We start from the raw sequence: 17447 nt of genomic DNA, 5'->3' as shown, positions 1-17447 counted from the left end.
AAATATAGTTTGAGACTTTTTAGAGACTTGCAAGGTGCTAGGTCAGTGCTGGCCCTCTCCATAATGAGGAATTTCCTCCATTTCTCCAAGCTGTTTGGAAACGTCTTGCACAGCTGCTAAGCAACCACTTTGGCACTCTCTGCTTCTTTCACAGTGTTCAGCAGTCTGGAGGATTGAGCTCCTAAGGCTGCAGCTAGTGTTTCAGATGTGTTCTCTGTATTCAGCTTAAAGAACTGCTGAGCATGTGCAAAATCCCATTTTATATGCTTATAATTCAAAGGCATTAAACATTTTTCCCTACCAGTAGTTCAAGGCAAAGAACTGTAACCCTGGAACAATTATCATGGAGGCATAATTTCTGTATATACTGTAGGATACAATGGGGTATGCAGAGGGATGTATAATATATCCACCCAGCTATGTAAAGTTTCCTCACCAGTTCTGTGTAAATACTAGGAAAGTCTGTAAGTAGCACATACATTTCACTAAAGATAAAATGAAAGCCTATGGTCATATTATCAGGACTCAAATTCCTGTTATTCAATTATAAAACAGATAACTATATCATAGGATCTCATGCTGCTCTCTAAATAACATATTTTAATTCAGAAGTACACTACCCAGAAGTATCCTGGGTATAAATAAAGCAAAATGCCTGGAAAAAAAACTCCAGAATTCTGATTAGAAAATCTCCATGTAAAAGAAATGCACACATCAACCCCAGCCCCCCAGGCTAAAATGATGCAGTCCTACTGTACTTCACATGTTGCACTGCTGTCAGGCTTACCTTGTATGACTCATAGTGAATCACAGACAGAACTGTGTATTAGAGAAAGAGATGCCACCTACACTCAGTGTCTTGAGTTATTCTCACCCTATTGCTTCCCCCTTCAAATGGAAACGCATTTATTCACATTCAACATTGTAGCTATTCTGTTAATGCAGGGACTTATGTTATTTCAGTATATTTCTAATAGGGCGGCTTTTCAGATGGTTAATACTGTGATATAATTAACATTTGGGGACATTAGGTCAAATCTAATCCCGAGCCATGGCAGAGCAATTCCCCATCTTTAGCATGGGGGAAGGGAGAGGTTAGCATTGTACGGTATGCAGTTAATTCAGAAATAATTATAACATGATAAAATTACAGCATCATTTATCAACAAGAAAGTAACAACAAGCAGGAAACCAGCATCCATGAGCTAAAACATAAATCCAGGTACTGAAAGAGCATTATCCTAAAAACACCTACAACTCACTGATTCCAGTGAGAGCTGAGGGTCTCTCAGAAATGGGAAATTTATAAAATTGTGGAGGATTTAAACTGTCTTAAATAATCCCCTTTACTAAAGCACCACACTGCTCTTTTATTAAAGCTGCCAGCATTCATTTTTACCTCTCCTGCAAAATTCTTGAGCGCAAGAGGACAGCAGAGACAAAGCCTCATGAAAAGCTACGGAAAATTCTGTAGCACCAGATGGCAGTTTTCCCTAAAACAGCGTCAGGAGGTAGAGAGAAGCAAATAAATGAGTAATTTCTTAAGCTAGAAATTTTTCAAAACATTCAGATCATAATCCATTTTTTCCCCCAAATAGCCAGTCCTTGATATATATCTGGGAATGAGTTTGGTTTTGTAGTCTTCAGGTAATGATATGCAAGGTTCTGTGAAGGTTGCATAGTCTCTGTTACTATTATATTCAGTAGGTCTCATGTTCTTGCAGACTATCTGCTTATCTAATGAGAACCCTTCAACCATCTCCTCTGCTCAGCAGCCACTTCCTTTTTTTTTTTTATATGAAACCCTTGCCAGACTTTAAGAGGTTTTATGTGCTCGATGAGAATCAGCAGGGGGCATCTTTTTTTTTAAGCATGCATTGTTTTATATATGTATGGTAATGAACTTATAAATCTGAACGGGCATAAAAAGGTAAAGGAAATAGATAACTTCATCAAAGTAGGCTGCAGTTCTAAGAGGATATCAAGTTAGTTTTGGTGTCATACTTGTGTCCTGGGTCATTGTTTTACTTTGTTAAAAATATGAAAGGCAGCATCTGTGCATAGTCAAATTCAAGAATATAAGGGACCAGATGGAAAGCAATGACACCAGAGAAAAAAATAAATTTGCAAATTAAATGCAATATAAATATTAGACAGCAGGCATCTAGGATCATACATGTAAGTAATGTTACAAATATCTAGACTGACTGAAAGAAAAAATGTGGTCACCAGTTTATTATTAAAATTTAATATTTTACCTGACCAAAGCCCTGTATGAATGACTCCACATGAGGCCCAGAAAAAGGAAGAAAAGGAAAGATTGTGATTCTTACTTTTAAATAAGTGGGAATTGCTTGGCCTTTGTACTCATAAATCATCCCCTATTCCTGCAAGGAACTAGAACCAGCTCAAATAGCTCACCTGAAGCTGATTAGTGAAGTGTGTGCAGAACATCCTGTTGAATCAGAGAACACAGAGACAGATAAAAGAGGGGCCTCTGCATTGAAAGACAGCATGTCTGGCAGCTCATTGTTCTCTTTAACAGTTAGTTGTCTCAGTGGCTTAGTTTTCCATGTTTTTAAATTGTGATTGAGAACAATAGTATCTTCAGGGATGTTGAAAATTTGCTTCAGTTAACATAAAAGTACTAAAGTGTTTTGATCTGCTTGGAGAAAAACATTATAGAAACATTTCAATAAAAGCAGCATGGTGCAGTCCCTGCATACTTAGACAGGGCAGTTATATCTCAATTCTTGCAGTTGCTTTCATGTGCAGGAGTACTACAATCTATATCTGCTGCCACAAACTAAGTAGTAAGAACTTGCTCAGGACACAATAACCTAAAATCCACTCTTAGTCTAGTATTCACAAAAGAATTTTTTTTAAAAAAGAACATTTATTAGATTAGTCTATATTCTAAATACAAAGGGACACCTTAATTTTAGTGAGTATTTGGTTTAGTCAGTCCTGCCACTTCTCTCTGAAGCTGAGTGTGAAGTTAAGAGTAAACATAATATTATCTTCTTTTGCCTGTTAGCTATGCACTTACTACTGAGGACTCCTTAAATATGTGTTTCTGGAGCTCTGGGTAGATCTTCGGGGAGCATGAATTGCTGTAGTAACAGTGAAATCAAGTCAGCCACAGGCAACGCATGAGCACTCTGCAGCTTCATTATGGAAGAAGTTACAACCACTGCAGAAGGAAGTTTGTGATCCAAGGCCTTAATCCTGCAGTGAACTGTACTGCTCCGTCCTCTACATCCATATAACGTTCACTGTGGGATCATCACCTAAGGTGGATCCAGTGATCAACACAAAAACCATCACTAGCTTCATTGCTTCCAGTTCAGCAACCGTTAACTCATCTTTCCCCCTGCTGTTCTCTTTCAGTGTCAACCTTATGATCTTTCCTTTGTAATAGTATATTCAAAACTTCTCTGTTTTCTGTGTGTATGTTTGTTGTGTATAAGTATACAATAAGAAGCTACTGCTGGGAGAAAATAAATCAGTACAGCAAAAAGGGGAAATGTTCTCTGCATCTTATTTTTTGTCCACCAGTCAAGGATTACCTTGGTGTTGACAGTTCCTGATAAAGCATTGCTTTTTCAATTTACAAGGTACTAAACAGTAGCTTCTTACATAAAAGATAATCTGAGAACAAAGCATTTTATACCTAGCTATGGTCATCTGTTTTTTTCTAAAGATCAAGAAATCAGAGAACTTTTGAATAGTTTCCTTTTGAAATTTCAAAAAATAACTGTATTCATCTTTCACAAAGAAAGAAACACAAAAATGTCCTTTCTTGTAGGCAATGCTGGGACGAGGGAATGGAGAGTCATCAAGAAAGAAAGAGGAAGAGGAAGTTCAGAGCAGGCACAGACTGATCCCTGTTGGAAGAAAGATCTATGAGTTCTACAATGCTCCCATTGTTAAATTTTGGTTTTACACAGTAAGATATCTTTCCTGTTATGTTACTACTAATGGGACAAGTACTGGGATAGGATCAAGGTCATTTTGTGTATTTCTTTTAAAGTCTGCATCTGCATACACTGGAGGGATTCTCCATAAATATTTTCATAAACATCATTTGTGGAGGTCAGCTAGCACTTGCAGACCTGTTTAAGAGTTTTAAATACTACTGCTTCATTCTGGAAATTAATGATTAAAATATGAACCCCTGTGTATGTTTTTCTTCAAGTACAGCAGTAAGTGGTAGTTTGCTGTCAGCAAGTGCTCCCATGGAATTCACTGCTAAGCCCAATGGGAAGCTGGTCTGAATCAGTATATCAAATTGGACAATAACTGATGAAAATAAGAAACAGATAAAGCACATTTTTTCTTGGAACATTTTTGCTTTGTTCTGTTTGGCTAATCTGTGGAGTGTCTCTCAGACAAAGTGTTTGTGTAAGTACCTGTTAAACACAAAGATAGGAGTAGCAGCCAACATGGATTTTTCAGGGACAAATTATGTCAAGACAGTCTAATTTCCTGTATTATAAAGAAACAGGCCTTGCAGATGGGGCAGAAAGCAACTGATGTCTTATATTTTGACTTAGGTAAGACAGTGTCAAAAACTTTACTAGATATTTTTCCCTGATAAATTAATAACTGCTATATTAAACAGTTATTATGTGGATACAAAGCTTTTTGGCAATTGGTCCTCAAGAGCAGTTATTAATTATTCACTATCAAGCTGGAAACAGGTATTAGGAAGGGTTCCACTAGAGTCTCTCCTACATCAGGTACTGTCTCATATTTTCATTCACAACTTGGAGGATGGAATAGAGACTGGTTATTAAATTTGCAAATTACACTAGAATGTAGAAGGATAGGATGAAAATGTAAAATGAACACAGAAAGTAATATTTTCTGTCTTCTTGGCACTAGTAAAACCTTAGCTGGAATATTATACCCCAGCTTCTGCATCATGTGACAAATGTTGACTGATTTGAAGGACCCAAAAGAGGATAAGAAAAATGTTTCAAGAGGTTTATAAAACATGACTTATGGGGAAATATTTAAGGAAGTGAAGTTTTCTCTGGAAAAAAAAACTCTGAAGAAGGGATTTAATAGTCTTCAAATATGTATATGTAGCTGCAAAGAGGAACAAAATGGAATATTCTCCAAATCCTTGCTGAACAGGACAAAAAGAAATGAATTAAATTGCAGCAAGGCAGTTCTAGGTTGGACGTTAGGAAACAGTTTCTAACAGGATAGCTCTGAGAAATACTGCCATAAATTGTGTAAGGAGATGGTAGATTTTCCATTATTAGTGATTTCTAAATCTATCTTATCAAAATATATGTCCAGTATGGTATAGTATAATTGATCCTGCTTTGGCACTGTTGACTTGGCCAGATGATTTCTTGTCATCTTTCCCAGCTATATTTTCTCATTCTGTTGAATGCAAAGCAGCCCAACTTCAGCAAATCACAAAGAATGTACTTCTCTCCTTCCTTCTGTATATGACTTATTAATGGAAAAGCCACCTTTCTGAGATCTGGACACTACATCTACAGAGAGCAGGAACAACCCACATCAACAGAGACTAAATTGTGGTGGACAGCTTATGCTAGCAAATAGCTCCAGTGTTATGGAAACAGTCCGACCCTAGGTTTCCGAGGAGCAGAGTCTCACGTATGTCTAGCAGCGAATTTAATTATTTATTTAAATGACGGTACAGCAAAGTAACAGCTTGAGCTGGGTGCCTCTGGGAAGGGACCCCAAACAAAGAAATTTTGGGGTAATTATACTCCTTACAGTGAAATTTCCCCGCCTGCCCGTGACAGTCTCTCCCAATCTTCTTTACTGAGTCGGTGGTCTCTTTCCTCTGGATTGGTTCACGTCTACGTCCCGGGACGGTTGCTGTGTTCCTGCTTCACGGTGCCTTCTCTTATCCCAAGGTTGACGGTTACCTCTGGCCGTTGTGTGCTGTGTCCTTGAGGGCTGGTTCGAGCTGGGTTTGCAGTCGCATCCTCAGCGATGTCCCTCGAGCTCATTTACAACTCACTCCTGCGGCCTGCAGGCTTCGTCTACTTTAGGCGCTAGTGCTAAGCTGGGCGAGAGCTAAATTAGCTCCCTTTTCTAACATCCAGTTTGGCAATTTGGAATTACTACTTGCTGAACTGTGGCCAATACATGTTAATTAGGCTGATGAGTCTAGAAACTGCTCATCAGCAGTCGAGTATCATTATCAATTGCAAAATGTATTATACATAACCCGAAAAGTCTTTCCATTATAAGCAGAAAGAAGCATCCTGGCTCTCCCTGTTAGTTCAATTCTGAAATGGAAGAGAGAGATCAATACTGCATTTCCATGTAGACCTGTTTCTGCAGTTTTATGTCCTAAGGCAGGTCTCAATCAAGGTCACTTATTAAATCTGGATCTTGGCTACACTGAGCTTCAAGAGCAAATTAAGGTGGACTCTGGCTGAAGTGCTTGACCAGTTGGATATATTGAGGAACTCCTGGAGAAAAAGGGAAAGCAACTTTTAGATGAGTGTTAAAATTGCACAGTCTATCTCACTTTTCACAAGCACACAGATGGAAGCACTAATCATAGCTGTCAAAAGAAATCCCCCAAATTTTACACTCCACAGTCTGCAATGCAAGAAATGTGTCCACGGCTATTGTACATCAATTAAAACCACTTGATTATTCTATATCCTCCTATCAGCTATTATTCTATATCTATACACAAGAGCGGGTTAAATGTAGGGATGTTTGAGTAAGTAATATTTTGGCTAGGCAGAGGCATCAAAATAAGCAGCCTTTTCTCACCAACAAAACTTTCACCTTTCACTCTGAACATCTGTTAGTTTCAAAAATCATTTACTTTGTTTTGTTTTGTGGCTGTTGCATGAAAATCCATGACTCAAAGGTCTCATCTCACAGACTGTCAGTGAAGAGGGTGGCCTTCCCCTTTTAACTACTAACTTTTGGTTGAAGTGCTAGCCTCAGTGTAAGACATAAGGTGTAAGAGGCCACATTTCTACTTCCTCCCCTGAGGAGGAGCTATGGAGGGAATTGGACCCTGTTAAGAGCCATCTTCTAAGCATCAGAGTGGCTTTGCCATAAGTTTTTCATTTTGGGACCACTTCACTTTATGATCATTTAATTATGGCAGGCAGTGAAAAAAGAGGAAGATAGTCTTGCTGTTGAAGCACTCTCCTACTGGTACTATTTCCAGGCTCGCCCCTTGCCTTAATGAGTGTTTAAGTATTTTGTACAGAGTGGGACAGCAGCCATAGGAGGGCAAGGAGTAACCCAGCCTAGCAGACGTTCCTGTGCTTAGTTTCTTCAGGCACTGCCTTCAAGCGTGGGAAGAGCAGCTGCTAGCTCTCCACCAAACCATGTAAAAGCAGAAAAAAAGAGTGTTCAACTACTTATGTAGTAGCACTTTTGAAGAAGCTTGTGTACCAGCATTGGCAGCTGCACTGAGATTTGACAGTAGTGTGGGAGCAGGACGCACTCCTGGGAGGGCAGAGTTACAGGCTCAAGGAGGGAAAGGGAAGGTGTCACCGGCAGCCTGAAGGGCTGGTCTCTTGGGCGAAAGGGGCACTGCTTCAGCATCATTCGATTCTTAAATCAAGATGCAATTTCTTTTTGCCAGCTGAAAATTTTCAGTAATTTTCAGTAAATTTGGGTTGACAAAATCTCAGAAAATTAAGAAAAAGCAAAGACCTGTAGTTACACTAAGGGTCTTGTGGTTTCTATTATTTTAATGTCCCTATTCTTTTGCCATACTAACCACAAAAGTTCAGTAAAGGTTTATGAGTCAAAATAAATCAGTAAGATTTGCTACTAATTAGTTTTTAACAAGATCTTATAAGCACATTCCAAGGGGGACATTAGCTGACACTGCCACTTGGCTTTTTGCAGTATGGTAGAAGGTGTTCCTTCAGCTGGAGAGGCATGTATCCAGTTCTCCCTGTCCAAACAGGGTTTCAGCTGACTCATGCGATGCCCTAGATGCTGACATAAGTCAGTATTGCTCTGTTTCCTTCAGGAGTGTTCAGGAAAGGCTAAGATAGCTCTAGATCTGGGCATTGCAATCCATCATCATGCACAAACCAAAAGACAAATGAGATCATTTCCTCCTCCATTTTAAGTAGATGAGAACCAGTGATTCAACTGTCTTATCTGTGCTGATAGTTATGGGCAATTTAAAGAATTCTCTTGAGTATCCTTCAAATCAGCAACTGAAATGAAAGCCAAAATCCTGTGGCTTTTACACAGTGCAGAAATATTTTTTTCTAGCATATAGAACAAGACTCTAAATCCTGTTCTGTGAGGTGCTGAACACTGGAATAATACTACCCAAAAGTCCCAAGCCCCTCTAACAATTGCAACATCTTAAACTTGATACTGAGTAAACAAATAGTTGTAAGTAAAATGCATAAGATAAAAACTTCTGTTTGAAATATAGATGTATTCAGTAAGCTTTCTGCAACAATGGAGATTGTGATCAGAATATCTGTGCACAGGATTGAATGATGTTTTCTCTGATCTGAATTTGCTTAAGATGCATTTTCTTGTAGGACTGCTGTTGCGAAGTAATCACAGTTAGATTCTGGCCACCACAAACCCCAGCCACTCACCCTTGCTACAGGCCATGGTCCGCTATGGCATCAGGGCTTCTCTGAATTTGCGAATTTGATGATATGCTTTGCCTTTTTTTTTTATTATTGACCATTTGATTAGACTGGGCATGTAGAAAGAAAGGAAAAAGGAAAAAGAAACCAAAAACATAATCTGCACTTTTCACTATGTCAAAGATTAGGGCAGAAGGCAAATATATTAGAGAAGTAGAAGCAAAATGGTTGTACTTAAAAATTTGCAAAAAAATAGAAGATGAGAATGTATGGCTACTTGCAGCAGTAAGATCAGTAGGAGTAGCAGTGTTTAGGGAAGGAGTCATGGTACAGGTTAAGTCAATACTACACTGGGTAGGGAGATCGTTAGCAACACTTAGGACTTTCTAGGGGTCAGACAAGGATTGTGCAAAAAGGGCATGGAAAGTCAGAGTGAGCCCAGGTTAGATGAACAAGGATAAAAACCAAGGAAGGGGAGTTTTAGAGGAGTAAAGGGTGTTAGAAGTGGGCTACGCAGAAATATGCACATAGGTGACTTAATAAGTCAGTATGTGGTAGTTGGCATTGAGGTATCAGAGTTCCCACCACTGTGGGATGATCCAGGGGGCTGCATTAATACAGTTTTGTTGAGGAGTCAGATGTAGGTGGGAGAGAAGATATTAAGGCATTTATTTTGCAGATTCCACTTTGTATGTGATTTAATGTGAGCTTTTTCAGAGAACCCAGAGCACTGTCTGATTGTTCTTTTGTCTGTTTAATTCCAGTTACACTGGAATTAAGAATATCTAACCATGCCTGAGAAACTGTCTGAGCTGCATAAATGTAGTGATTATTGATATTCTTTTTGTTTCCTTACAGCTGGCATATATAGGCTACTTGATGCTGTTCAATTATATAGTGTTAGTGAAGATGGATCGCTGGCCATCTACACAGGAATGGATTGTCATCTCATACATTTTCACACTGGGAATAGAGAAGATGAGAGAGGTAAAATCAACCCAACCAAGAAAGACAGAGTGAAAAAGGAAATAAATGCTTTTTTCATTTTAATATCTGGTTTTATTATTTTTCTCCAGGTATTTTTTTGAAGGATGGGCTTATCATAAAATTGCTTTTTTTGCAAAAAAGCAGATGGATTGTTAAAAACAAAGAGTTAAAGATTCTATCTTCCTCCATTTTAAAACCAAGAATCTGTCTCTTTCCTCCTCTGCATAAAAACCTCTCTCCCATGGAATTTCTCTGTTCAGATTTCCACATGATGCAAGTTTAATAGCATTCATAAGTATATGGTGGTCTTCTGACATATCTTAAAGCTTTGCCATATTCCTTGAAGTGTGGCCAGGGAATTGAAGTACATTTTAGGGAGAGGGAAAGGAGAAAGGATATATGGAATGAATATGGAGATGGGATGCCAGCCAAAAATGCCATGTTTAACTCCCCCTCCCCCAAATAGAGTTCCTTCAAAATTTACAGCTGTTCTGTCTGTCCCAACTATGCCATACAAAGGCTTTAAATAGAAACAGCCCTAACTGTGGGGAAATTTAGATCCATATTGAGTATTGCAACACATTTCTAATAGGTTTTCCCCCTTTTTATCTTGAAATTTCTTGCTAATTATGTCAACTAATTGCACGCATCTCCCTAAAGATGCTAAAGCATGTCCAACAAAGAGACTATTTAAGGTGGCGCTCAGTCTGTATGCAGTGTGGAGCTGTTCTGCCATCCCCTGCCCCTTGCGGTCTCTCCCACTCCCAGCGGCCGCTGTGCCCTTTTCACTTGGCCAAATACACATTTATTCCACAATGACACCAGAGGCCAAATTCAGCCCTGATGTGAGTGAGTGCGACTCCCGTTGACCTCATCTGAAACAGCACATTTGTACCCCTGGGCTGAATTTGTTGCCATCTATATATGTATTCTCCACAGCAAATGTTCTTTTAAATGCTTTTGAGGGCTAGAGGAAAAGTGATCTTGAAACAGCCGATTAGACTTCACAGATAGATGTCAAACACTGTGCGATAAACTCTACATTATAAATAAAAGGAAGAGGTACTGAGAGAGAGAAAGACACTAATTCCATGGCCTATTTCACTAACTGAAAGGAAAAGGGAAATAGAGACGGGAGCCACACGAGGGCTCTGCAGCACTGACAGAGACAAAGCGCCACTGGCTCAGTAGGTGGGAGACTGCTGGCAGGAATTGTGTGCCATTTTTATCTAATCACTCATCCCAAATTGTCCTTTCCACAAAAGTTTATCAAGAACATTTGTGGGGATGGATTTCTAAGTGGATATTGGAGATTGTTCATCGAAGATGAGCCTAAAATTCATCCTGAGAATGAATTATAAGAAAATTGTAAGAATTGCACTTGTCTTTTTAAGGAACTGTATGAATCTGCTCAAACACTCTCAAGCTAAATATAGAAAACTAAAAACAAATAGCTTGCTAACTAACTAAAAGCTAGGAATTATTCATAGAAATCACTTGAGGAACAGTTTCAACAGTAATTCAGGAAAACAATCAGCTCTCCCAAATGATCTTGCAAATAGAATGATGATAAATTCATAAGGTAAGATTAATTATTTTTATGAATTGTCATCCCAGCTGTGGAACTGAATTTCCAAAAGCAGATCCCAGTAGTAGCTGGTCTTTTCTGGATTAAATGCTAAATCAGGGACTTTATGGTCATTAAATATTTCTTGGCACTTTGATACACATTTTAAAACACTTTATAGCTTATTTAAATGTGAATTCTCTGATTAAATATCTTTCCATCTTTCTCCTTCTGTTCCAAAATTCTAATCAGAGTCTGACAATTTGAAAAGCAAAAAGAAGTTACTATATTTTTTCTAATTTCACAAGGATTTCAGAGTGAGTGAGAGAGTTTTCTTTTTCTTTTTTTAAGAATCTTGCACATAGATACAGAATAAGATGCCCGAAATGGAAGATTTCTCAAGAAAATCAGAGAGTACATAAAGTATTTATATGACAGGAGTCTATCAGCTTTGCTTTTGGCCTGTGTGCTAGATGTCTGTTTACTATAGATTTACTTCAGGCTTAAATTAAGACAACTCAGCTCTTTTTCTCTCCATGTCCTATGTCCTTCAGATATTGATGTCGGAGCCCGGGAAACTGTTACAGAAAGTAAAAGTTTGGCTCCAGGAGTACTGGAACGTTACTGATCTCATAGCGATTCTCCTGTTCTCCATTGGGATGGTGCTCCGTCTGCAAGATCTGCCTCTCCGGAGTGATGGCCGAGTGATATACTGTGTTAACATCATTTACTGGTATATACGGTTGTTAGACATCTTCGGAGTAAACAAGTATTTGGGACCATATGTTATGATGATTGGGAAAATGGTAAGGGAAGCTGGTGTATTCCTTCTATGTTTTGTCAGTTCTTGACTCCATATCTTTGGTTTGGCCAGTGAAATCACTGCAGATTTATTTGTATTTTTTTACAGATTAGCATTTTCATGTAACCTAGAAATCAGTGCCTTACTGAACCAAATCCTCTGCATAGTCCCCCAGCATTGAGGATTAGAATATCCCTGTCCTGTTACATTGCTCGTCTTTCTCCGAGATCTCTCTTTAACAGCAAAACCGTCCTACACCTCCATGCCTCATTTGTAGTAAATACAGAGGGTGATAATTCTTGCCTAGTTGCAAAGAGGGTGGTTTGTTTAGGTAACAAAAAGTGTTCAGTCTCTTGAGACCCTCAAAGAAAGTACACTGTAATAGGGATGGTATGTTCCAAACCGTAATGGTTATGATTAAAACTGCAACCTTTCTATATTTTGCCTGATGGCTACATGTTCTTTCAACACCTTTGTCCGATTGTGCCCTTGTGAGGTTGGAAACCTATTTGCATATGTGCAGCCTCTGTCCCTTGGTCACATTATGTGTACATAATATGGCAGGGATGTAAATAGCTTGCCTAGAAGTAAATGCATACAAAAAGGACTGAGAGCTATTTGCTGCCAGATGTACAATTTTGAGCTTCTTAGCTTTTTCTCTTTACATCTCAGGAGAAGTGTTGCATTAAGGCACCATTTTGCTTGTAGGAGCTAAATAAAATTACTGAGTTTACAGAGGTGCATGTATGTGTCCCTGGTATTTGAGTACCAGTTACTCTCTTACTTGAACATGTACCTAATTTACATGCTTACATTTGGGTTTTTTTTTTTTTAACATGCTCAGGCTTATGCAATCCATAGTCTAAAAAACTTTTTAAAAGAACAACTACCTTCATATTCTGCTATGTTTTTCACAGGTGCCAAGGACAAAAAGCTGTGATGCCAGCAAAGGCAGTCTGAAAACCAATAATATACAAATAATGAATAATCACAGAATCACAGAATGGCCAAGGTTGGAAGGGACCTCTGTAGATCATCTAGTCCCCCTGCTCAAGCAGGGTCCTCTAGAGCACATTGCCCAGGATCACATCCAGACAGGTTTTGAATATCTCCAGCGAAGGAGACTCCACTACCTCTCTGGGCAACCTGTGCCAGGGCTCAGTCACCCTCACAGTGAAGAAGTTTTTTCTCAAGTTCAGATGGACCTTCCTGTGGTTCAGTTTCTGCCCATTGCCTCTTGTCCTGTCCCTGGGCACCACGGAGAAGAGTCTGGCCCCATCCTCTTGACACCCTCCCTTCAGATACTTGTACACAATGATGAGATCCCATCTCAGTCTTCTCTTCTCCAGGCTGAACAGGCCCAGCTCCCTCAGCCTTTCCTCATAGGAGAGATGCTCCAGTCCCTTCATCTCAGTAGCCCTCCGCTGGACTCTCTCCAGTAGTGCCATGTCTCTCTTGTACTGGGGAGCCCAGCACTGGACACAGGACTCCAGGTGGGGCCTCACCAGGGCTGAGTAGAGGGGCAGGATCACCTCCCTCCACCTGCTGGCAACACTCTGCCTCATGCACCCCAGGATACCCTTGGCCTTCTTGGCCCCAAGGGCACACTGCTGGCTCATGGTCAACTTGTTGTCCACCAGCACTCCCAGGTCCTTCTCTGCAGAGCTGCTCTCCAGCAGGCCAGCCCCCAGCCTGTCCTGGCGGATGGGGTTATTCCTGCCTAGGTGCAGGACCTTGCACTTGCCTTTGTTGAACTTCAGGAGGTTCCTCTCTGCCCAGCTCTCCAGCCTGTTCAGGTCCCTCTGAATGGCAGCACAGCCCTCTGGTGTCTCAGCCCCTCCCCCCAGTTTAGTATCATCAGCAAACTTGCTGAGGGGGCACTCTGTCCCTTCCTCCAGGTCACTGAGGAATACATTGAACAAGACTGGACCCAGGACTGACCCCTGGGGGACACCGCTAGCTACAGGCCTCCAACTTGACTCTGCGCCACTGACCACAACCCTCTGAGCTCGGCCATCCAGCCAGTTCTCAATCCACCTCACCGTCCACTCATCTAGCCCACACTTCCTGAGCTTACCTAGGAGGATGTGATGGGCGACAGTGTCAAAAGCCTTGCTGAAGTCCAGGGAGACAACATCCACTGCTCTCCCCTCGCCTACCCAGCCAGTCACTCCCATCATAGAAGGCTATCAGAGTGGTTAAGCATGATTTCCCTTTGGTGAATCCGTGCTTACTACAAATAATGAATAATGAAATAATGAAAACCAATAATAAACAAATTGGCCATGAATAAACAAAGTTCTAGCTGTCAGTGTTACGGAGGACTGATAGGAGCCCAGCTTCAGCAGTAGTATAAATGGTCGTATATTTTTCTCCTGGGGTCAACGCAGAAAGGAAATGGTTGAAAGCAACAACTAATATAATTTCCATCACTTTGGCATCCTCACATGTGTACAATGAATTAAGCCTCATTCCACTTCTGTATTCTGTGGAAAACAAATGCAGGAAAATCACTAGCCTCCATGGGCTTGGCACCCACTCAGAGGGGGTTGAATTTAGCTGCCAGAGTACTCTGAAGGTGTGGGCATCTGCTAAAGGAGGGAAGTTGTTTTATTTTATGCCTTCCTGTTATTTAGTTTAATACCTCATTCTTTTTGCCCACACATGGAATGCCCAACTGGTGTGAGTTACATAAATTTGCCTCTTGCACCTGTTTTCTGGCCAGCTTATTGACATGTGTAATGGCCATCCCCTTTATATTGATGCATGATCATGCACAGGCTTCCCTGGGAGTTACACTTGCTCCTGGCTGCAGTGGGCTCCCCTGTGTATTTTTGTTTAAAACACATTCCCTTTTAGCTCCTTGGGTTCTCTCCTTTTTAATTCCATGGTCTTGCCAGTACCATACAGCACAGTGGAGGGGATTGAGCTGATTACACATATTTCTACAGAGTAAGCCCATCATAGCTACTGGGTTCTTCAAAAGGCAATCCATAGCCTCCATCTTTAATGCACTCTATAGCCTTTGCTTTTATATAGAGCTTTTACTGGGAGCAAGTTTTAGACTCAGGAGGCAAAAGATGAATCTCTCCAGCCTTCCAATGTTATAGCTCTCTTGCTTCACTTGCATCTATGTTGCATCCAACAAAATTGCTGTAATAATAAGCGTTACCTTTGGGCCCTGTGAGCAAATATTCCTGTGAAATTAAAGGAGGGACAGGAATGGGCTTGTGAGGTTTAAAGGCAATGGTCTAAAGTAAAGGTGAAGAGATGAGAAATAAGAAGATGAATGGCTGAGTTTACTATTATCAGCTAATTTCAGTACCACACTGTGCTTATCATAATGTGCTTTCTGATCTCTGCACAAGGGTAGAATTACACCCTTTCCATTTGGGAATGGAATGAAATCCCTGTGGCACGTCAAGAGGGTCAGAAGTGTATCAGCTCCCCTCCTATGCATGAATGTCTACATTTTCTTAATTTCTCTGCAATCCCAAATGAGCAATGGAGCCAGCTAGTTTATAAAACTGCACTAACACATTGCTGCTTTATCACTTTTTTACACCAGTAACTGAAGAGTTCTTTGGAATGACTGAAATGGCCATAACCTTGTTAAAATAGCGATTGTAATTTGGCCCTGCAGGCCAAAGGACCTGATACACTGCCCGTTACAGTGAGTGGAAAGGCCTCCATCTATTTCACAAGATTTCAGCCAAGCTACTGAGGTTTTTAAAAGACAGCCAACTGAAGGAGTGAAAAGCTAATATACTGCTTGGATAAAAGGCAACACTGAAATTTTTATTTCTTCCAACATGAGTTCAAACCTGTGTGATTCCTGATTAAAAACATTGGAAGCTTTTAAGAAATTATCTTAAATTACCATGAAATGCTCATTATGTTTACTTACTTGTATGAAATTTATTTATATTATATTACATTATATCATATTATATCTTTCTATCTGAAATCAAAGTTTCATCAGAGGAGGAAAGAGGATATGGGTTTCATCTACAAGTTTCTTCTCTAAAAGCAGTAAGAACTAGTGTAATTATGCAGATTCCCCATTTCAGGATGCTCTCTGAGACATAATGGTCTGGATTTCCTCTTCAGCCAGGTTTTCTCAAGAGATTAATACCCTGAATAACATAGGAATGTTAATGATTTACTTGTCCATTTTTTAATTCTTTATAACATTTATTTTCCTCTCCCATCTCCCCATTTTTTTTCTTTCTTTCCTACATTTTTGATGTACCTCAAGATTTTCATTATTTTCATTTTCCCCCTGCTTTTTTTCACCTATCCCCAGTTCCTTCCTTCCAGCTCCTCAAGACTCTCCCACCAGGGCCCTGCCCCACAGGTGTCTTTATCTTACAGCCTCTCTCTCAGTAAGTGTAAGAATATCCTTTTCTGTTTGCTCCTCTGTGTCCCTCTCTTTTCTCCAGCAAATAGTTTTCCAGTGTTATTTTGACCTCATGTCTCTCTCCTCATGCTTTGAAGCTAAAGAACCCCAGCAGCAATGGCAGATCCACCTGCTACAAATGGGTCCCCTCTTCTGTCAGCTCTTGTCATGGGCAGCCCCGCTCCTGAGCTGCAGCAGGTAGCCGTGAAGCTATATGTCCCTCACTTTGGGGGCACATTGGTTGTACGCCTGCCCAGCCCACACCTTGCACTGAAGGCAGAATGCGGCTGAGCCAGAAAATGCAGAGAAAAGAAATCTGTAAAGATTAAAATTCAAAAAATTTTAGAGTTACTCTGGGTTGAGTATTGGCCAGAGACATAAGTTACTGAGCATAAGTATAACTGAAGGCCATAATAATGAAAACATTTAAAGGGATCTTACAAGAGACCTTACAGGACTACCATTTTTTTCACAATCATTTTGGATTATAAAGCATCTGTGCTAGATCTGTTTGATGTCCAAGGTTTCTCCTTTGCTCTGCTCTCTTGAGGGTCTCACTTATACTGCTAGCACAGCTCCTGTTCTTATCTTCAGCCTCTATTCAGTATATCCTAGGACTGCTGTCCCACTTTTTCCAGGAACATTTTGAATGGGTAGACATCGTTTGCAGGCGCTAATTAAAGTTGTGCATATGCTAATGAGCCATTCAACAGTGGAGAAGAATAGGGCTGAGTGCCTGTGTTATCTGCATTTTTTTTTTAAATATGGCCTTTGTCAAACTCCCCCATCAGGCTGATTTCTAGTCCAGCCAGTATCACAGCTTTCCTTTCTCACTGGTTAAGACTGTGGTGTCCCTTATGCTGCAATAACAGGCTGTTCTGCCGCCCGTTATTCCTTATGTTAGATGCAGCTTCCTTCCTTTGCTCCAAGACAATGAGTACTAGTGAATAAAATAATCCATGTCAGCTCTTCTGTTTTGGTACAGTTGCCATTAGGTGCCTAAAAACAATATATCATCTTGTGCCCTTTGCTGATGCCAGTGAACCTATATTGCTGTTCAGGCAACTGATGTGACCAGATGGTAGTCTGTATTTTCAA

General features: G+C 40.2%; 1 protein-coding gene across 5 annotated transcripts in view; it reads left to right on the top strand.

Moving 5' to 3' along the window:
* Window positions 1–17447, top strand: part of LOC104144135 (transient receptor potential cation channel subfamily M member 3) — a 397790-nt gene that overhangs the window by 357534 nt on the left and 22809 nt on the right. For all 5 annotated transcript variants that reach the window (XR_011137448.1, XM_068925565.1, XM_068925564.1 and 2 more), the window contains exons 18-20: window positions 3809–3949; window positions 9453–9581; window positions 11703–11954. Coding sequence is in view for 4 of the 5 variants with exons in the window: in XM_068925565.1 (XP_068781666.1) it covers window positions 3809–3949; window positions 9453–9581; window positions 11703–11954 (522 nt within the window). In the remaining variant the exon portion in view is untranslated. The remainder of the gene's footprint in view (window positions 1–3808; window positions 3950–9452; window positions 9582–11702; window positions 11955–17447) is intronic.

This window comes from Struthio camelus, chromosome W (genome assembly GCF_040807025.1).
Source record: "Struthio camelus isolate bStrCam1 chromosome W, bStrCam1.hap1, whole genome shotgun sequence".
NCBI lineage: Eukaryota > Metazoa > Chordata > Aves > Struthioniformes > Struthionidae > Struthio > Struthio camelus.
Note: the sequence above shows the minus strand (reverse complement) of the source record. Positions and strands in the feature narration are given on the sequence as shown.